Source organism: Sebastes umbrosus, chromosome 14 (genome assembly GCF_015220745.1).
Source record: "Sebastes umbrosus isolate fSebUmb1 chromosome 14, fSebUmb1.pri, whole genome shotgun sequence".
Taxonomy (NCBI): domain Eukaryota; kingdom Metazoa; phylum Chordata; class Actinopteri; order Perciformes; family Sebastidae; genus Sebastes; species Sebastes umbrosus.
The window spans coordinates 7,564,964-7,587,755 of record NC_051282.1 but is presented as its reverse complement, the minus strand read 5'-3'; the positions used below and the strand labels follow the sequence as shown (position 1 = coordinate 7,587,755).

The 22,792-nt window shown below is 43.2% G+C and overlaps 1 protein-coding gene across 9 annotated transcripts in view; it reads right to left on the bottom strand.

Annotated features, from left to right (window-relative positions):
• The window catches only part of cacna1ha (calcium channel, voltage-dependent, T type, alpha 1H subunit a), a 144,800-nt gene that overhangs the window by 56,837 nt on the left and 65,171 nt on the right, over positions 1–22,792 (bottom strand). For all 9 annotated transcript variants that reach the window (XR_005209914.1, XM_037792352.1, XM_037792351.1 and 6 more), the window contains exons 3-7: positions 21,173–21,284; positions 20,202–20,335; positions 18,630–18,727; positions 8,217–8,376; positions 2,995–3,307 (exon numbers count right to left, since the gene is read on the bottom strand). Coding sequence is in view for 8 of the 9 variants with exons in the window: in XM_037792352.1 (XP_037648280.1) it covers positions 2,995–3,307; positions 8,217–8,376; positions 18,630–18,727; positions 20,202–20,335; positions 21,173–21,284 (817 nt within the window). In the remaining variant the exon portion in view is untranslated. The remainder of the gene's footprint in view (positions 1–2,994; positions 3,308–8,216; positions 8,377–18,629; positions 18,728–20,201; positions 20,336–21,172; positions 21,285–22,792) is intronic.

Genomic DNA, 22,792 nt, shown 5'->3' with positions numbered 1-22,792 from the left:
CTACCAAAGCATCGAGTCCTGTAATTCATGCTGATGACATACAATGGGAGCAGAGAGCAAGTTCTCAGCTGAAGGACTTAACCAATACACTATTCTTGAACTCTACAATCTGGTCGAACAAATGTGTGTGTGTCTACAGTAATGTGTGTACCCGATCAATAGTCATTAACCTGTAGGTTGATAGAAACAATGGCCTGATAACCCCAAGTTGCCTTCGCTCTCCTCATCATCCTTTCTACCTCATCTCCACTCCACCTCTTATTTCCCACTATTTTCTCCTTACAGTGTTGACAGAGGTCAGTCCATTACCCGGTTCTTATACCATGGGTCAGGTCTGTGTTTGATTGACATCCTCCTATAAAATCAAATGTTATCAACACACACTAAATTGGGCCTAATCCAGCCACAGGCTTGGTTGTGATGGGTAATATCCAACGTGACTTGTTAACAGCTTGTTGTTCTCTGCTGGAGTCCCAGGGTAACACTGAATTAACTCAATTTGGAACCATGGGCTGAAATGTTTTCAAAAGCGTACGCTGAGAAATGTATAATTCATGTTCTATATATTTACAGACACAGGGAATAAGGCTGTAGACTAGGATAACAAGCCAAGCAACTCATTTAGTATTCAATAGAGCCTTCTCTCCTTTATTTCACCATACTTTCTATCTTTCTCTCGCTGTGTCGGTATCTCAATCACTCTTATTTTTCTGGCTCATTATCGCTCAATTTTACCCGCTGATTTTATTCTTATTTCCATCCACTTGTCAAAAAATAGTCTGTATTATTAATTTAAATGTTTTCTTTATTGACAAATAATATCTAATTTAAATGTTTTTCCAGACTTTTCTCAAATTGTAGAGGAATTTCCCACTTCATGTTGTATGCGTTATAATTTACATGCAATTTTTTGCTAATTTTACACATTTTAAACACACATACCATAAAAGCCAAGCTCCTTCTCGTCATGTTACACCACTACATCTGAGTGTGCATGTAGCAGCACCTCCTGACTGCAGAGATAGATCAGTATGTGGCGACTACTGCGTCCAACTTTTCCAATCATCATTTGCATCTACCACTTAAACACTTATTTCAGATTGTGAAATACACACACACACATCAAATACCTGTCTCAAAAAACTAATCTCAGCTCAACTAACACTCAAAGTGATGCTACTAATCCATCACAAAAGAAAAAAGAAAATCAAAAAAATTCAATCTTTAAAGCCTCGAACTGTGAGCTGAGACCCCACACACTCTGGAAAGTTGTGAGTACCTACCAAGGATTAGTATGTCTGTCTGCGTCTGTCTGTGTGTGTCTGTGTGTGTTTGTGTGTGTCTTCAGTATTTGTGCTGTTTTGAGGTAATTTGAAGGTAAGACTCTCTCTGAGAAAGTCATGTTGTGCGAGTCAAAGTCTATTAGACACCGAGACAGATCTATCAGCGGCTCCTGGACAGATCTATTACAGGGGAATTCATATCACAACAGCACAGACAGCGTTGGCACAAAGCCTGTGATAAGGAAAAGCCTGTCACGGTCTCCCTGGGGAGCTGGAATCAGCAAGAGGGAAAAAAGACATTTTCACAACCAGCGTGTGAAGGGGAAATAGTTTTCGGGTCATGATGCATGCCCTCTGATGGACTGAGCAGAGGAATGTCTAAAAGGGTGACTTTTGTTTGTTTGTTTTTGACTGATGGCTGGTTTTGTGCGTGCAAAAGAATAGCACTTGCCATCACTGTCTTGTTGTTAAAACCTTCAATTCACAGCAGTTAATTCATGCAGAAGGAACTCATTTTGCTTCCCACTGGGCTTAAAGTCCAATGAAGTGTGCACGAACCATGAAAACTCTTAACCGCAAGCTCACAATCTAGTCAGCTATATTTTGTTCTGCTAAAAACAGGAGTCACAAACTATACTTTTTATTAGAGTTGACTTGTTTTGCACAACTTTCTGCATGAATGTAACCAAATGTATTTTGTTGCTGTTTTATTCATTAGCTGTGTTTATTTTCTCCTTTATTTCCTTGTCTTGTGAAATCTCTAAGCCAAATTACACAAGTATATGTGCTATTAGTCTGATAATGATAGTGTTTGTGTATACTCTCGTGTATTATGAATGAGTGTTCTTGATGTGTGTGTGTGCGAGACTGTGTGTCTTATGATTGATCCATTATACTTGTGTAACAGGTGGGTGTTTATGGGATGCATTGTTGTCAAGCACTATGCTAAACCGTGTCTCTGTTTTTTACGAATTATTTCCTGTAATACAGTATGCTGTCTGGATAATGCCACTTTTAAAGCCCCTGGAGGGATTTTAGGTAATTCTCCTTCACATTCCCTGACAAATTGTATTATATTTTTTTTTATATGTGTAAATAAAGAAACAAACAAAAGTGGCTCACTGAAAAAGTTAGTAAATTGAGAGTGATATTGTGAGCTTCCTGTTTTCTCAGTGAGATGACTATACATGATTATAAATGAGATGAGAAATAACATTTTAATAAGGTATGTTTTAAAAAAAGAATTAGTTGCACTGTAACTAACTAGCGTGAGTGAGTCTGCTAGTTATCTTACTGTATAGTTGGCTAAAAAGCGTTACAAAAAAATTTTCAGGTGTGCCAAGCTACAGTGTCTTTGCTGACGGAAATGATGAATTAAAGCTCACGAACAAAATATAAAACTGAAATCTTCAAGAGCAACTTAACACCGCCGGAAAAACTTGCTGTGTTTTAACTTCTCACCTGGCTGCAGTGATGTACAGGTGTACTCCAGGATGCCATGACATCACTATTAGGTGTGGTTACAGGTGCAACAGAGAACATTTTTGCTGGGTGTGGTTGGGTGAAATAGGCTTCAACCACAGTGCACCAAAACACTGCTTTTTCAGCCTGGTGTTAAGTTGCTCTTTAAAATAAAATCTCTCACGTAAACAATAATAAACAGTCTAGTCTCCATGTTTTTGCTTCCACATCCACATCCACCCCTTCTTACCTGGAATATGGCTATCCAGGCGTAGCCGATATTGTCAAAGTTGACAGCTCCCTTGTGAGGGTTGAGGTCCCCGGGGCGACACATGTTATAGTACTGGTTCCAGTTAACGCAGCCGTTAACGCTGGCCCCGCCCATTCCGATCAGAGCTGAACTTTGGGGGGGAGCGTCCAACGAGCAATCGACCCCGCCCTCTTCGTATGGCGGCACGCTGGTGCAGCGCAGCATCCCGTTCTCGCGGGGAGCCGAGCAGATGAATGGGCTGTCGACGCCGTCCTCGGACATGTAGTAAGGACTTATGGACAAGTTGTACATTCTGGATGGAGACAGAATAACAAAGACAAATGGCTATGTTGTTACAATACATTAAACATTAACACCGGCATTTTGTTTTTTTTCAATTAATTCGCATATCAATATATGTTGTCACAAGTACTTTCACACAGAACGTGAATATTACACGGTGAAAAAGCGTTGTAATTTCTTTCCGTAACTATGGCAATTTTTCTGAGCTTTCGCACCGCAAATAAAGACATCAATCAATCATGTTGTGCGGAACGGGTTGAGTTGTACTTGTATTTCTAAGGACAACACAGAGGCTCTGTATTCCGAAACCAAGACGGCAAACTTTATTACTCCTTTCAACCTTGACAAAGGCAGCAAAGACCAGATTCACTCCTTCTGTTCTTACCTTTCACAATAAAAGCAAAAAAGAGTATTTCACATTTTTGTGTCGTTTATTCGTCATCCCCCCAGTGTGTAAAGGCCTTATATCTAGCTTTTAGATAACTCATTAGGTTGTTTTTGTTGTTGTTTGTTTATATGCATGCTTGTTTGTTTATGCTAGAAGTTCTATAGTAGGCCATATTAGCAATACCGTAGATATACTGAGAACTAATGTCCATAAGGAATGACTCAGTTTCCCATTACAGGAAAATAGAATATACAGAATATGTCATTCGTGATTAGAAACAAGACAATGATTTAAGTCTTATACTGATTTGAAATCATTCAGGAATGGGTAAGTCATTGTATAAAGGTTTAAAAGTGCTCGTCTAGAAAAGAGAAATAAACAAATCCTCTCCAGGACATTGACTGTGACAGATAATAATCATTTTTCTTACTCAAACAAATTACAAAACATTGCTTGCACTTCTTACATTGAGAAAACTTTTTTCTTTTGTATTGCTCCTATTGTGCCATTCACCAACAAACCGGATCAGACTATCCTTTGTGCTATTTAAGGTGAGCTCCCAGATGGAAACCTGGATTAGATGTCAGTAAACAGTGTAATCAATGAGAGTGGGTATATCATTGATCTTATTAACTGTAGGCACACATCCAATCACAGATGTTACTGTATCTTTGAATTTTCCACAAAACACCTCCAGCGACAACGACCGGCTACGACTCCCACACTGTTTTCACACTGTATCTACACTCAGACTGTGTGTTCTCTTCTTCCACAGCATCTCAATCAGTGATTTACCCTCCTATCATAAATCCTCTGAACAACAGAGTGATGGGGTAGATGAACCTTCTGTTGCTCTGTGGCTCAAACATGAAACTACAGCTGCAACCACTAGTGCATAGTATGTTAAACACTATTACTGAATGCTGTGGACATTGTAGTAGCTCAAACCGCAGCTTGTTATTTTGCAGGAGCGTGAAAAGTAGGGTCAAACCTGTCTCTACCCATTTATTTCTCAGTTTTACTTTATAGACGGGTGTCTCAAGTTAGGCTCAATCTCATTTTGGCCACTACATCCTCATCCTATCCACTCCACATGCCAAATCAAAGCTATCCCACAGTGGGGAGTATCAGTGGACTACCAAACCCTCCAACACTGAGTCTGCACTGGTGTTTACTGCTTGAGCCAAAAATGGAGAAATAGAAAATCTCTCTCACTGCTTAATCAAATACATTTTTGCTACATTCTCCCTACACTGTCTGTCGGGTTTAGACAAATATTATTGTACGGTAAAAAAAAGAAAAGGGAAACCATCACTTTGTCCCTTAATTAATTTGAGTTGTACAAACAGTCTGCACATTTCAATTCAAAAGACAAAACACCATCTATTTAGTACCAGATGCTTATTATTTTGAGATATTTCACATCTATCAGTCTCCATGGTGACAGCTGTTTCCTACTCAGGGTAGAAAATGGTGAGTGCATACCACAGTTTACCTTCTTATTTATACCCAACAACAGTGAGTGTGCCTTTATGTGGAGTGACATCCTCTCCTCCTGAAGTACCAGTGGGGAGGGACCAGTTAGAGAAAAGATCTTTGCCCGACTGTCTACTGATTGACTCCAGTTATGTTCCAGCCATTCCTGTGCTTTTCCCCCTGTAACCCCTGTTTCCGTACTGTTTATGTCTTTCTTTAAGACTCTCCATTGGATTATAATTGGATTGCAATTGGGGGCTTGGCTTGGCTGCTTCTCTCAGATGTGCTTGCCTTTATTATTTATATAACTAATTTGCTGTTACCTGCCCATTTGCACTATTGTATATTGGATTCTGTATATTTGTATGAATGTAATGGTGTGTTGTTATGTGCATTGTACTGTATGTACCTTGGGAGAAGCCATAGACACATTTTCATTGAGGTGGACAATAAAGTCAATCTAATCTAATCTAATGTAATTACTGCATTAATGTGTACATCACTTTAATGTTGTAGCTCGTAAGGGTGGAGCTCATTTTAATTACTTTATACTGCTGGGTGGCTTGTGAATTTACCCCTGGGATCAGGTCTTATCTTATCCTATTATAATACATCATAATTTATTTGTTGAATATATTTGTATTATTAATCAGAATCTGTTAAGTAACTTAAGATAGCAGATAAATGTAGTGAAGTAAAAAGTACAATATTCCCCCCAGAAATGTAGAGGAGCAGAAGTGTAAAGTAGGATAACATTTAAATACTTAAATAAAATACAGGTAGCTCAAAATTGTACTTAAGTACAGTGCTCGAGTAAATGTACTTCACCACTGCTAGTCAGGATTCATATTGTATTGGAGGTCAGACAGGCATTTGTTCTGTGAGAGAAAACACAGCAGCCTCGGCTATGAAATATTAAGCCGCTGTTCTCTTTCTGTCTTTCTGTCTTACACACAGGAAGGATTCAGCAACATCGGCTCTGGTACAATTTGTACCATTACATCAAAACAGAATTAGTTCAAGGATGTCTACGTGACATTTCTGGCTTCCTGGGGTTGTGGACACTGAAGCAGTTTTTCTTTCTCTTTTGCATAATTTCAATCCCCACAGCTAAATTGGTGACTCTGATCTTTTATCTGTCTGCGGTACGTGCATGTGTGCCTCTGTGTCTTGTTTGGGAGGTAGCGGTTGTTTGTCTGTGGCTCTTCTATTATTAGATGCATCTTATCTTATTAATCACAAGATCAGATACATCAGGGAGCACAGGTTCATCTAATGTTTTCATAATGTGTGCAGTTTAGAAAGCAAATGCAGCTTTGTCTGTCTGTGTCGGCCTGAATCATGTTTACCGAGCCTGCACCTTTTCAACATTTTTCTCCATTTTGGGTGAGTCACAATGTAATTTTCTATTTTGTCAATCTGGTAAAACCCAGATAGGTTTGAAATCTATTTGGGAATTCTATCACTTCATTATCGAGAGTTTTAAATGTGTCTTTCTGTTTAGTAATTTTGTGTTATGATTAGGGCTGTCAAAGTTAACACAAATTTGTGTTAACGCCACTAATTTCTTTAACACATTAATGCAATTTGCGATTTTTAGATTGTTACAGGGCAGTTTTAAAGCTAGAGTAAAGATTCTGGCATCATATAAAAAACCTCAGTAATCCATTGCTACCAACCACGTCATACTAGCTTGTCGCAAAGGAGGCAAATTAACGCTCCAAACTTGTGTTAAATGTTAAATTTTGATGAGGAAAAACTGTCATGTCCATTTTCAAAGGGGTCCCTTGACCTTTGACCACAAGATGTGTGAATGAAAATGGGTTCTATGGGTACCCACGAGTCTCCCCTTTACAGACATGCCCACTTTATGATAATCACATGCAGTTTGGGGCAAGTCAAAGTCAAGTCAGCACACTGACACACTGATTTGAGCATATTTTTTATTCTAAATGCAGTACCTGTGAGGGTTTCTGGACAATATGTGTCATTGTTTTGTGTTGTTAATTGATTTCCAATAATAAATATAAAAAAACATTTGCATAAAGCAAGCATATTGCTCACTCCTATGTTGATAAAATTACAAATGAAAAATGTGCGATTCATTTGCGATTAATCGTGAATAAGTATGGACATTTTAAACGATTGACAGCCCGAGTTATGATTCTACATCGAAGGTAGTTATAGTGTTTGGTCTCTTCAATAATCCTTATTATCCTACTTCTGACAACATTTGTGTAATATATTCAGGCTTTACTTTAAACCATCGTAAAGCACGAGAACAACATCATCTGCAAAGAGGAGGACTTTCATTTCTTCATGTAGGAGTTTTAGAACTGGTGCATTGGATGGCTCTTATTTATAGGCAAGTTCATTTTACAGATATTAAATATAATGGCGCTGAGACTACAGCCTTATCTCACTCCACATCTACATCCCTCTCTTTGCTTCTCCCTGTGTGTGTGTGAGGCCATAAGGTGGTTTACATCCTGAGGGCGCTATGCAGTTTGCGTACTATAACAAGTAACAATTTCTGTATTTTTGCTACAGGCAACATCTGACTGATACATCATATGACAACGCATATTCTAACAATAGAGAGCAAAAGGGAGAAGCAGAGGGAGAAAAAGGAAGAAGGATGTTAACAGATGGAGAGAGGAAAGGGGAAGAAAGAAAGAAAGAAAGATCATGTCTGAGTTAAGTGATCTGAGCATGCTTGAAGATCCCATGTGTGCTTGCTGGAGGCAGAGCTGGTCACCATATGGATGTGGAGAACAGCACTTGGAAAAACAGGGTGGATGGACTTTTTCTGTTTTTGATGGGAATTCAAAATTGATCCCATCTTCTGAGTCAACTGAAGGAATTTTGTATTTTTCACTCATCTCTCGACGAAATAGAACTCATCCTGTCCTCACCAAAATGCTTCTTCCCTCAGATTCAATCAAGATTTGACCTAGGTCTTGAAGAAGCAATTTCCTGAGACCATTTGTGCCACTTCCAACCCAGAAGGAAATGAGTAAATGCAAATAGTGTATCACAAGATCAAGCTCCTTACGTTCTGATTTCCTCTTTCATGAAGCAGCGGTTGCGCAGTAGCCCCGCCCACAGCTGGACTCCCACAATGCCGAAGATGAAAAAGACGAAGAAGCAGAGGAGAAGGACGTTCCCCAGCATGGGCAGGGTGTCCAACAGCAGCGTCACCAAGATACGCATACCTACAGAGTGGGAACACAAAAAGTAAAGACACCATCAGAAATGATCATATTTACTATTTTCAAAGTTCACATACTGTACATGATAGATAGTTGAGTTTTGCATCAGCTAGCCCTCTGGTTACCGCACACCTTGACAACCTCTATTGATCTTTTGAACTCGGAACCCTGGACTTCATCCCCACAGCCAATATAATTACAAGTGATGACAATACTCAAAGTGACAGCTTGACATTATTTCATCCTCTGGGATTTGAACTCACAGCTTCCCTGTGGCTAGTATTATCTAACCACACGCGTTCAGCATCCATCTCCAGTTGTCAGATGTGTTTAGCATCAGCATAGTCAGGGATCTAGTCCCTGAGGTTCCTCACAATGTGTTCCGTCCCCTTTCAATATATATCGCAGCCGTATCACAATGACCTCACATACAGTAGGGCAATTCCATAGTGTCACTGCTGATTTTGACGGTGGCAATGACATTCAGATTTAAATCTCCTTGAGTCTCCAAAATCCAATCTCGAGACTGTTGTTGTGCCACTGCAGGAGAAAGGTTTCCCTGAATCCATTATCATTTGCTGACAGGTGAAAAACAAAAACAAATGCTCTGGTTTGTTTGGGAGTTTTACAGTTATCAGGATGGGCCTACACAGCACTAAACTCAACAGAGTTCTTATTACATTTTGTGCCAGAAGCTAAATACATACTGTACATTTCCACTTAGTCATGGTGAAATCAAAGTAATACAATTGTCAAGAAGATTATCATTAATTATTCATGCACGTTTGGAAGCACAGATGTGTACATTATAGGTTATTTTTAGTAGAGATAGTGTAGGGCTAATTTAATAATTATATTCACTTTAACAGATGATGCAATCATAATAATTGTATTCCTTCATCTCGACGGATTAACAAAAGACGATTACTACCCGTTAATACACTTTCTCCATTTTGTTTTAACCTTTTTTGTCTAACTGCTTGATTAATGCTTTCATTAAATGTAAATAGAGTGACAGACAATATTACTAGGGCTATCCTCGACCAAAGAAATTCTTAGTCGGCTAACACTTGTATGATTTTGTCGACTAAGTCATTCAGCATGAGAAATTACTAATCGACAAACGAAATTTCTGTAGAGTAAGACCAAAACGACCATTTAGTTGACTAATCGACTAAGAGGCCCTATATATTACAGTATATTTGGAATAACGAAGACCAGTGGAGAAAACAAGGTCAATAAGATCTGAACATCCCCCTCTTGTTTACCAGTATAGAAAGTGTCCTGGCAGTGAAATTTTTTACTCTGTGAAGTACTAACGGTCCCCGCTCAGAGGGAATGACTCATCAGCGTGATGTGTGTGTCGGCTTATTTGTGTTTATCCGTGTGTTATCCCTCCTAAGGTGGGTTTTTGCTTTGGCCTTCTCAATGTATATATGGAATAAGAAAAAGTCCAAATCCTAATTCTAAATTCATCCATCAATCCATTCAGTCAACCATCCATTCTTCCTTAATGACTGACTGATCTCAGACCAGCTGCAGATCTGGAGTTGCATGTGAGATAATGTGTTTTTTTGTGAGATATGTGACAGCCGGGCAGGTGAGGGTCAATCCATCAAAGCAGGGATCTAATGAGATGCGGTCATGGCTTTGGGGTGGAATAGAAACCGAGTAAATCGATGAAATGTCCAGTTTAAATCATTGTCTCATCACCAGTCTGTCTCATATCATCTTGTGTTCTGACTGAGATCGACCACTTATAACATATTGGCCTGTCTCTATCTGTCAACAGGCTATTCTCTTTTGCAGTTTCGCGTTTCTCACAAAATAGAGGTTATATACAGACGGGCAAAACGAGAAAACCCAACACACTCTGATGATACAGTACATATTTCTCATCATAAAACTGAAAAATAAGAATATGTCTGTGTGCATACTTGAGACACTAGAGTATTACAGTCTACTGGTGTGAATACAGCACATGGAAATGTACACATGCACACACTAAAACAGTAAACAGATGCCTTACCATAGAGGCATCTGTGTGCAGTGAAATCTGCTCAGAAACACAAACATCTCACAGCATCGACTCCCCCTAAGCAGAATGCTAATGGTTTCTCCATGAACTGAATGGCATTGCTTAGAACAATACAGACGGGGTTAGAATATACAAAGAGATTTAAAACTAGACTGACACTATGTTTACAATGCACTCTGGTAGGTTTAATTAAACTAATGCAATCTAATGGTGCACAGTGACAGACTCCATGAGAGCATTTGAAACAGAGAAGGGCAACCTATCCAGAAAGTCACGCCACAGGAAGTCAGGCAATAAACATTGTTTTAGCCAGTAAGAAGTGATGGGGGGGTAATGTTGTTGAGAAGAGACAAAGATATAATATTAAATATCGGAAAATTCCTCAAATCTTCTTCCTCAAAGCAAGTTTTGTTCTTTTCCGTTTTCATGTTGTGGAAAGAGGCATGATTGTGGACCTTAATCTATGAAACGATCTTGTAATAAAGTCATAAGTGTCATGTTCTGGCTGTGCCAGCTTATTATTTACGTTTGTGATTTTGGATTTGGTGTTTTTGTATATTTTTCCGGTGTTTCCTGTTTTATTTTGGTAGTTCACTCCTCCTGTGTCTTGTCTGGTTTTACTTCCCTCCTTTGTTTGTTTTCCCGCCTTTTGTTGATTGTCTGCCCCGCCCTGATTTGTTTCACCTGTGTGTAGTCTTGTCTAGTATTTAAGTCTGTGTGTTTTCCCCTCTGTCTTTGTCGGTTCGTCTTGTCTCCCCAGTCCCGTCTACCTTGTCCTCCGTGTTCGTGGTTTCCTCCAGCTCTGGTCCTTGTGTTCCTCCTGCCCGTGTTCTCGTCTCCCCTGGTTTGTAGTTTTGTTTTGGTCCTCGGTTTGGTTTTTGTTATTTGTTTCTATTTGTTGTTTTGTACCTGGTTCCCCTCCCTGCCTTTTGTGTTTTGGATTTGTTCAGCTTTATTAAAGCTCGCTTTATTTTCAAAACTACCTGTCCTGCCTGTCACTCTGCGTTTGGGTTCACTCTAAAAACTCACCACACGACAGAACGAACCGACCAGTAAAATGGACCCAGCAGAGCTGCAAATGTTTGTTTTGAAGGTTGGTAATTTTGAAAAGACTGTGGAGAAACTCTTTTCTGCTGGTTCTAAGGCTTGGAGTCCCATCTTAGAACAGCTTGCTGTACAGAGACTATATTTTAAGGAGAAGCCATGGGTGAGCCATTTTGTGCCCCAATTAGACATTGTGACAAAAAGACTAAACCAGTTCATGCTCACCCATCAGGTCTCCCTGCCTACGGGTCACCATTCTCCACTCCAGGCTGTTGGCGTTGGCTTCCTGAGCTTCCGGCCCATGCCCCAGCAGTCAGTTAGCTCTAGGCTAGCATCAGCCCCGGATCTGTTCTTGGGAACCCGCCTTGCCCTGGGAGGCCCACTAAGTTTACAGTCTGCTGCTCGCCATGCTAATATACAGGACACTAGCTTGGACCTGCTAAGGGTTGGAGCCCCTAGAAGGAAGCGTGGGTCTCAGAGGCGGCGTTCTCCTAAGTTGCTCAGTGTTCCATCCAAATCCAAGCCTACTCCTGCTCCAAGCGTCCTGTCGGAGGTCCGGCCGACCTCTGCTCCAAGCGTCCTGTCGGAGGTCCGGCCGACCTCTGCTCCAAGCGTCCTGTCGGAGGTCCGGCAGACCTCTGCTCCAAGCTTCCTGTCGGAGGTCCGGCCGACCTCTGCTCCAAGCTTCCTGTCGGAGGTCCGGTCGACCTCTGCTCCAAGCGTCCTGTCGGAGGTCCGGCCGACCTCTGCTCCACGTGTCCTGTCGGCGGTCCGGCCGACTCCTGTTCCACGTGTCCTGTCGGCGGTTCGGCCGACTCCTGCTCCACGTGTCCGGTCGGCGGTCCGGCCGACTCCTACTCCACGTGTCCGGTCGACTCCGGTTCCACGTGTCTTGTCGGCGGTCCGGCCGACTCCTGTTCCACGTGTCCTGTCGGCGGTCCGGTCGACTTCTGTTCCACGTGTCCTGTCGGCGGTCCGGCCGACTCCTGTTCCACGTGTCCTGTCGGCGGTCCGGTCGATTTCTGTTCCACGTGTCCTGTCGGCGGTCCGGTCGACTCCTGTTCCAGGTGTCCTGTCGGGGGTCCGGCCGACTCCTGTTCCACGTGTTCTGTCGGCGGTCCGGTCGATTTCTGTTCCACGTGTCCTGTCGGCGGTCCGGCCGACTCCTGTTCCACGTGTCCTGTCGGCGGTCCGGCCGACTCCTGTTCCACGTGTCCTGTCGGCGGTCCGGTCGACTTCTGTTCCACGTGTCCTGTCGGCGGTCCGGTCGACTCCTGTTCCAGGTGTCTTGTCGGGGGTCCGGCCGACTCCTGTTCCACATGTTCTGTCGGCGGTCCGGTTGACTCCTGTTCCACGTGTCCTGTCGGCGGTCCGGCCGACTCCTGTTCCACGTGTCCTGTCGGCGGTCCGGTCGACTTCTGTTCCACGTGTCCTGTCGGCGGTCCGGTCGACTCCTGTTCCAGGTGTCCTGTCGGGGGTCCGGCCGACTCCTGTTCCAAGTGTCCTGTCGGGGGTCCGGCCGACTCCTGTTCCAAGTGTCCTGTCGGGGGTCCGGCTGACTCCCGTTCCAGGTGTGTTGTCGGGGGTTCGGTCGACCTCCGCTCCACGTCGCCTGTCGGCGGTCCGGTTGATCTCCGCTCCACGTCTTCTGTCGGCGGTCCGGTCGACTCCTGTTCCAAGTATCCTGTCGGTGGTCCGGCCGACTTCTGTTCCAAGTGTCCTGTCGGGGGTCCGGCCGACTCCCGTTCCAGGTGTGTTGTCGGGGGTCCGGTCAACCTCCGCTCCATGTCGCCTGTCGGCGGTCCGGTCGACTCCTGTTCCAAGGGTTCTGTCGGTGGTCCGGCCGACTACTGTTCCAAGTGTCCTGTCGGGGGTCCGGTCGACCTCCGTTCCACGTCTCCTGTCGGGGGTCTGGACGACCTCCGTTCCACGTCTCCTGTCGGGGGTCAGGCCGACCTCTGTTCCACGTCTCCTGTCGGGGGTCTGGGCGACCTCCGTTCCACGTCTCCTGTCGGGGGTCTGGCCGACCTCCGTTTCGGTAGAACCGCAACCGCCACCTCCTGTTTCGCCTGGGTTTCAGCCCAAAAACTGTGTTCCTGTGACTGCTGGGTCACAGTTCCAAGCCCCCGGGTTTTCTGGCTCTGTCTCTGCTCTGCCTCCGGGTCGTCCGCCCGAGTTCCCAGACTCTGTCCCGGTTCTGCACCCGGGCCGTCCGCCCGAGTTCCCAGACTCTGTCCCGGTTCTGCCCCCGGGTCGTCCGCCCGAGTTCCCAGACTCTGTCCCGGTTCTGCCCCCGGGTCGTCCGCCCGAGTTCCCAGACTCTGTCCCGGTTCTGCCCCCGGGACGTCCGCCCGAGTTCCCAGACTCTGTCCCGGTTCTGCCCCCGGGTCGTCCGCCCGAGTTCCCAGACTCTGTCCCGGTTCTGCCCCCGGGTCGTCCGCCCGAGTTCCCAGACTCTGTCCCGGTTCTGCCCCCGGGCCGTCCACCTGAGTTCCCAGACTCTGTTCCGGTTCTGCCCCCGGGTCATCCACCGGAGTTTCCCGGCACTGTCTCTGCCATGCCCCCGGGCCGTCCGCCTGAGTTTCCCGGATCTGACTCTGCCCTGCCCCCGGGTTGTCCGCCCGAGTTCCCAGACTCTGTCCCGGTTCTGCTCCCGGGTCATCCACCGGAGTTTCCCGGCTCTGTCTCTGCCCTGCCCTCAGGCCGTCCGCCCGAGTTCCCTGACTCTGTCCCGGTTTTGCCCTCGGGCCGTCCACCTGAGATAATCGGTGCCCAATGTTCCTGGAGTCCCTCCTCCGGACCCCCCTCCGCCCACCCGGTTCTGTTTGTGGAACGTCTGGGATCCGTCCCTTGAGGGGGAGGCTATGTCATGTTCTGGCTGTGCCAGCTTATTATTTACGTTTGTGATTTTGGATTTGGTGTTTTTGTATATTTTTCCGGTGTTTCCTGTTTTATTTTGGTAGTTCACTCCTCCTGTGTCTTGTCTGGTTTTACTTCCCTCCTTTGTTTGTTTTCCCGCCTTTTGTTGATTGTCTGCCCCGCCCTGATTTGTTTCACCTGTGTGTAGTCTTGTCTAGTATTTAAGTCTGTGTGTTTTCCCCTCTGTCTTTGTCGGTTCGTCTTGTCTCCCCAGTCCCGTCTACCTTGTCCTCCGTGTTCGTGGTTTCCTCCAGCTCTGGTCCTTGTGTTCCTCCTGCCCGTGTTCTCGTCTCCCCTGGTTTGTAGTTTTGTTTTGGTCCTCGGTTTGGTTTTTGTTATTTGTTTCTATTTGTTGTTTTGTACCTGGTTCCCCTCCCTGCCTTTTGTGTTTTGGATTTGTTCAGCTTTATTAAAGCTCGCTTTATTTTCAAAACTACCTGTCCTGCCTGTCACTCTGCGTTTGGGTTCACTCTAAAAACTCACCACACGACAATAAGATTGCTTCTTAGATTAGTTCTGGGAGTAATTTAATATGTTAATGTGATATAATTCTCATTGGTAGTCAAGTAAACGACTATGATGAACAAAAATGGCCTTCCACAATCTTTTTCCGATCCAGTTATAGCAGAACATGTGCAATGGTGATGGTATCTGTGAAATATAAATATACTGAAATAAAGAAATATTTAAATAGTCAGGTTCTGGTCTCTTCAAAATATATATAATGTAGTGTGAGTAGAGTGGTGACTTCATTTAGCATTAGCTGGGTTATACTGCCCTTTCATTTATGTATTTGCTCCAAGTATTTAGTTTGCTCTTATTGATAAAATCACCAGACTGGCAGCAAAGTGACAGAAAGCAGACGTGGTTCTGAGACGCCTGTTCTCAGTGCAACGTCTAAAGCTGGGCATACACTGTACTGTATTTTAGAAATGTTGTTGTGTAATTTCTACTCCTACTGTACGAGTAGATCGTTTGCGATGTAAAGCCAAAGCTCACGATTTATGTGGTCATACTGTACGGTCCGATCGTCAGCTACGACCTGAGTGCTCACACTATACATGTAAAATAGAAAAAAAACACGGCCCATCGGCCCCTACGAGGCGGGTAAAGTGTGTTTGCTAGCAGAGGTCTGTACGGGTCACAACGCTAACAAGGTAGAAACATGCTGCCTTGGTCCCCCCCCCCCGTAAACTGCACGGCAAACGACTACCGACAAAGCTGAAATTCGGTCCAACTCTAAAATGACTCAGAATTCGGGCCAGAAACGGGCTAAAATCATACAGTGTATGCCCAGGTTAAGACACATTTTCCACCAAAATACCAACTAACTTTTCGTCGTCTCATTTGAATGAACCGGTGCTTGGCACCAAAAAACCACACGGATGGGCAGAGCAAATTTCAAGGTGAGGAAAATACTAAACGTCAGAGCGCTGACGGCCCAGACAGTGTTGCACATTGTATCTAGGCTACATCACAAAAACACATTAAACATCTGGATACTTCCCATCCACTTAGGCAGAAAGACAAACAGAGAGACGGAGTGAACGCAGAAAGGTTAGAGACAAACAGAGACGGTAAGTAGGGAGAGAAAAAAACTTTAGTCTGGCTGTTAGCCCGGCTGGCTTGCGCCCACAAACACTCCATCTCTGATCACTATTCAGATGACAAAGAAAGCAAAAGATGAGATGGAGTCTAAAAGAGATAAAAAAGAGAAAGGAAAAAATGAAGTAAGCTGGTGTTAAACATCCTTCAGGGTGTCTCTGATTGTGTGTACCTGTGAGTACATGTGTCTGTGGGCTCTGGGGTTTGTTTGTGTCTACGCTGACCTTGGGTTTCCAGCCCCGAGTGGTGCCTCTCATTGTAATTCTCTCCATCTACCTCCCTGTGTCAGACCCCTTCAGGGAGCAACTGGAAACTTGTTACAATAATATAAGTTTCACTTCACCTTGTCCGTAGCTGTAAAGAGCGTTTCTCGGGGCTACTGTTAGCTTCGCGATAAGGTTAAGGTTAATGTTAACCTCGCAGAGGTAGAACAATGAAGTGAATGTGTGTGCGTGTCCCTGTCTGTGAGACTGTTTGTGATGATAGCTTGAGAGAAACAGACAACCTGCCATGCTTTATGATGTGTTTGGGTTATCTGCGGTGCCCAAAGCACCAACACACAGACACACACTGAAACACACACACACACACACACACACTTGTACAAACATATAACGTCATCATTTACATGGGAGAATCTTGGGTCACGCTGTGTCACATGCTAACCACTGGCTTATTCTGGGAAGTGGGGTCATCGTTCTCACGCACACACGCACACGCACACACAAAGTCTTTTAGCTTGCTGCAGCCAGACAGCACGCAGGCATCTACGTATAAACGTGACAACATACTTAGTCAATGTAGCACAAACACCTACCGCGCTCCAATAATACTCTCATAGGTCTCCAAAGTTGCAAGAATTGATTTTTTTTTAATAAATTGTGTTTTATGAACAATAAAATGTAATCTGTAAAACTACCAAGTGTATATACCTGTTTAAGAGAGGTGTATTGAACACAATGGCTACCGACACTGGCAGAGTCAACCTGAAAAACAGCTTGGCCGCCTGCCTAATGTATGCTGGTTAATAATCTCGTACGTTGTTATGACACCATTGTCTAGCGATCCTCTTTAGCCGTAGATTCATGGCCACCTCTGTCACATAGCTTTTAGGAAAATGACAAACTATGTGCAAGTTCTCGCTCGGCACTGGGACCTCTGGAAGCGAGACTAAAGCAAACATCGAGTCCTGGATCATCGGTCAACTCGCCGTTAAGTAGCGAGGATACAGACACCGAAATATCACTTTTTTTTCTCCATGTGGTTTTGGTTTCGTAGCGCTCAGTGCAAACTTGTTGAATGATAACAGGTGGCTGACATTACACAGCACAGCAACACAGTGATCACAGGTGAAATGCATACACCTCAGGGCGTTTGGTGTAGGATGGTGGAAAAATAGAAATGTAACATGATGTATAATGTAGTACTGTCAAAGTTAACGCAAATTTGGGTTAGGGTTAATTTGTTTTAACGCCACTAATTTCTTAACCACATTAGCGCAACTTGCAAATTTTTAGCCTGTTGGGCTTGAGTTTGCCATGTTATGATTTGAGCATATTTTTTATGCCAAATGCAGTACCTGTGAGGGTTTCTGGACAATATTTGTCATTGTTTTGTGTTGTTAATTGATTTCAAATAATAGACATATACATACATTTGCTTAAAGCAGCATATTTGCCCACTTCCATGTTGATAAGAGTATTAAATACTTGACAAATCTCCCTTTAAGGTACCTTTTGAACAGATAAAAATTGTGCGATTCAGAATATATATATATATTTTAATCGATTGACAGCCCTAGTAAAATGTACACAAGCTGAACTGCCTGTGTTTATTACAATAAAATATAGTCAGTACAGGGAAGAGAAACACTAATTATGCAGAGTTGCTCTAAAAAAAATGATATATATATATATAAAATCCTCAAAAGCATTTTTATATGCTTAGTATTTATGAGTAGGCATGGGACAAAAAGAAAATTTAATTTCATTATTATCCTGGCCAAAATGATATGATATAAATATGATATTAACCCGATAATCATAATCAGAAACTAATATTTTTATTGCAGCACAGATAGGATATACATCTATTTTTAGTGAACATAATTTTTAGTGAAAAACAAAGAAATCAAACAATCTTAAATAAGGTAATCATAAATCATAAGCCCCCCCTGCATAAATAAAGGATAAACAAATAAATGAAAAAGTAACATTGTACGATTCTGTCTTTCTAACATGATAATTCCTGTATTTTTTTAAAGTCAGGCTCTGATGATAGTGAGCTCGACAGCTTTTTCAAGCCACTCGTGATGATATTCACAATTATCCCAATAAAGGAAATTCACCATGATCAACTTATTGTGAGTGTTTTTTTATCGCAAAATCGTCCCGTCCCTATTTATGAGTATAGACAACATATGAAAATGCTTTTATCCTCCTTTTCAAACCTCTTCATGGACATTTTTCTGTCCTACCAGCTAATTGGCTAGCAAGTTCAGTGGATCACTGTGGTGTGCCAAACCGTTATCATTGAGCAAAAGAGCATATGACCGCAAGTGGATAAATTGTGCTCATCGCTAATCGAGGAAGGTAATCCAACCGGGCAGTCCTGATGGAAAAAGCTGCAAAAGGTTCAAACATGGACTTACTTGGTACTCTGTTGATGGCCCGCAGTGGCCTGAGCACTCGGACGGTACGGATGGCTGACAGACTGGCGTTATGGCCGTCCAGAGAATACTCCATCACCCTGAAGACACAGTGAAAGGCAGGAAGAGAGAGTTTTACTTCATGTTCTGTACTCACAGATATACAGACACAAAACAACAACAAGAAAACTGAGAATACCAAAAATAAATGAATGCTTATAATGGCAGCTACCCACATAATTACTGTACATATGACATTTAATTACATAGAGTCAAAAGCTATATTGCAGCACCCAAACATCATGAATGTGACAAGTAGGCAGAGTGACAGTTCCGGTCTTAATTGTGTTAGTTTCTTGTATTCTGCTGCCCTGTGATTGTGCTGGCTGTGTGAGGAGTGTGTGTGTGTTCATACTGGCTCTGCCCTCGGAGCGTGGGAGTATCTAAAGGAATGTCTGCTGCTGATTGGGTCCTGCCCTCGCCTCAGCCTATATAGTGGCCGCAGCGTCTAGTCTGGGAGTGCAGCATGTACTCCTGCAGTCTCTGAAGTCTTGATTACTGATAGGTGCATTTTCAGGCTGCTCAGATTGGTAAATATTCAACTGAATATCTTTCATGTCTGAGGAAGTAGAGATTAACTGACTGGTGTTTTCACCCTGATGGTATGATGCCATTAAAGACAATTTACAATACACAAATCCGGTGACTGCGATCTAGCAGCGCCGCCATTACTGCAGTGACAAGTCGTAGTGACTCTACTGTTTGCTGACAGTATTAACTGGTGACTTTCAGCCGAATGCATCCATGGTTGCTCTTAGTAACTTAATGGTCGGCATAAATAAAATGGATTAAAGTCAATTTAAAGGCTTTTACGTGGACATAGCTGCGGTCACTACGAGCAACCACGATGTATTCGGCTGAGAGTCAGTGTTAACTTGGCTGACGTTGCTTGATTCACCATGTCAGGCTAACGCTAGGCAGCTGAGAACTGTTCAGGTTCTTCCCGAACGCCTTTACATCCTTGTCAAGAGTAATGTTACATGGAAAGTAAAGGTAAAAGTAGAAAAATGTACACTTCCTAGGACCGCTTGCATTCAAACGTGTGTGTTGTAGGGAGCAGAGGAGTAATGGCGACTTGTTTACTTTGGGTATTTCCACCAGTTTGTGTCTAAATGGTTCGACTGCAGCATTCTAGTGTGGTGACACCTGATGTGGATATATGATCCACATCACTGCACCCTTATTCCCCATGGATGGGGTGAAACAGAGACAGAAAACACAGCACACCTACAGTATATAAGGGACCCTTCTATTCTATAATAACAGGATATTATAAGGACAAAATGATACCTGAACACACCCATAGACATTAAACATGTGCATCTGGTATCACGTGTGAACTGTGAGGAGGCTGTGCGTATATGTGTGCATGCTTCCTTGTGTGAGATCGCTTCTTATTTCGTATTCAGCAAAATGTTATTATATTCTAAGCAGGCTGCTATTGTCTAGCTGCAGATGACAGAGAAAATTGAGCAATTTGTCGGCATGAGCAAAAAAGCACTGCGGGATACTGACCCTGCCATGACGATGACGAAGTCGAGCTGGTTCCACTTGTCGCCAAGGTAACAATTGGGGCCAAAAATTCCCAGGGCCACCATCTTGATGACCATTTCCACGGCGAAGAAAGCAAAGATGCAGTCGTCCAATACCTGAAGAAACACGGCAAGAAAAACAAACACACGCAGATAGAATTACTACAATACGAACAAGAGGGAATTGACTTCTTCTCAGCAGAAAGAGATCAGGTTCTTGTTTTACGTTTCCTCATCAGCATGGAGTCGGTAAGAAGCTGTGGAAGTGCCAGTGGAGGTTGTCTGAGAAGAACACTCCTGTCTCCATTAGTTAGTTTCATCCCAGCAGGGAATAGCTCTGGCTTAGCATGGTTATGGCTGTGTCTCAATTAATTAGACATCTACCACAGCAAAAAAAAAAAGAAAAAGAACGTCTGTATTTGAGTATAATAAGCACAACTCAGCTCGCCAAGAATCAACATCGCTCTACAGTGAGAGCATGCTGAAACAAATGAGACAAGAAACAGAATGAGGGAAGTTTTCATTACCATTCGTTTACAAATCGGACTTATTATTATTGTTACTGCTCTTCCTGTCACTTCACAGCAACTTAAAGCAATCCCTGGTGTAAAATAAACATTTTATTTGCAATTCAATAGCCGTTATACGTCCTTTACATTTAGCCCTATGAGGGATGTTGCCTTTGAATTTTCCACACATTCAAAAACATGGCACATGGCTTTTACAGTGAGAGGTGCTTATGTTATGTTACTGAGGTAAGCAACACCTGCTCCCGTGCCATTATTTACCGTATGGAAACACGTTAAGTGCCCACGTTGCACCTGGCCCGACACAAGCCTCATATAGGCGGCACTGAGTCATGTGTTTTCATGGAGAGAAAGCTCACAAAACATGCCGTGTAGGATAATGTGCTGATGGGGGCCCCGGTTATAATGGCGAGGGCGTCACACTGACCTGCAGGATGCGGCACCAATCTGACTGACAGGCGACGTCTTCACAGGGCTGGAACATCCCCAGAGTCACGCAGTTGAGCAGGATCACCAGCATGGATACGTGCTCGAACCACGTGCAGGAAGAGGTTAAGGCCAAAACACAGTTGGATGTATCTTATACATGCAATGAACTTCACAGAATAAAACAACCACTAAAACAATCCGATGCTGTTGAAAATGCAAACAAAATGTTCTCTTTTTAATGATGTTCATGTTGCATCATCGAGGCTGGGGACAGATTGCTGACCACAGGTGCATCCACGACAGGCGTGATCAGGTGCAAGCCACACACAGGAGCAACATGGATCAAAAGGGCCTGTTGACCTGTTGCAGAGTGAGGAGAGCTATGATGTTGCGAGTCCATAAAAAGCCAATGATATAATGAGATATGTGAGAGATGTATAAGCATACATAGAAAGAGCTAAAATCCCAGAAGAAAGATCGACTATGATGCATCAGAAGAGCATGCGAGTAAACAAACACCGGATGCCAGTAGGAAGTTGTGTGCGAGTCTAATGCACATAATGGGACTAATGATGACCCAGTGGGACTGGATGTTCATCTGTTTACAGGCCTTTTCTCACAAATAAACATTTGAATGGCTCCATGTCTACTGTACATCCTGCTGCAAATGATGCAATATTAGCTAGTATTGATCAATGACGGGAAGTAAATCCCGGAGAAAAGATCACAACTAGCAAATGGGGATTTTTATAATCCTACACAATTCAGATCTAAAAAGAAAAGACAAGTATGATACTAAGTACTCATGCAAATCTTTGGTGCGTCTCAAGATTTGCTTTGTGAGAAAAACCTCCCGAGTCCTACTTTTACCGCCACAAGGACGAAGCAAGGGTATAAAAATGTCAGATGTCACCTCCTGACGGAACTAAAATAGCACTTGTGAGTAATCTTTTGTTGATTTCCTTTTTCTTGTGTTATCCTTTCTTTATCCTTTTTGGACTCCCCAGTGAGATTATCTATTTAGGACAAAAGCAGTAAGTTACAGAGGGGGGCAGCGTCAGCAGTGGATTTTTTCTTTCCTTTACTTCAGTTTAGTTTCTGTTATAAGAGCTTAACATATAATCCATCTATAAGGAAAGGAGTCTCAACAGCGTGGCCACATCGGTGCCTCACTGCGTAGACAGACATTTGAATGGGGGGAGTTTTAATCAGTCTGGGTTTGTTTAAGGATTAAATCGACGTGCCTTTGAGTGCAGCAACATGGATGGCAACTAAAACCACACCCTCGTTTTTATCGACTAAATGAAAGATGATAAATCTGAAAGTCAGCCTTAGTTAGCTCTAAAATCCTAACTTTCGTCTATCTGATTAAGATTAAGATTACCCTGTACAGCCATGTTTGCACTCATCATGATGAACACATAGAGTGGATCAGTGTGTAGCTGCGCTCTTACTGACTCAACCAATTCATAAATCCATCGTAGCAGCGCCGACAACATGTTGCGGCATGACGCGATACCATAAATCAAACCTAGTCTATAAAAACACAAGTTGAATAATAAAATACATATGGACAATATATCACAGAGCGTCAGCAGCTGCAATAAAGATATCCCCT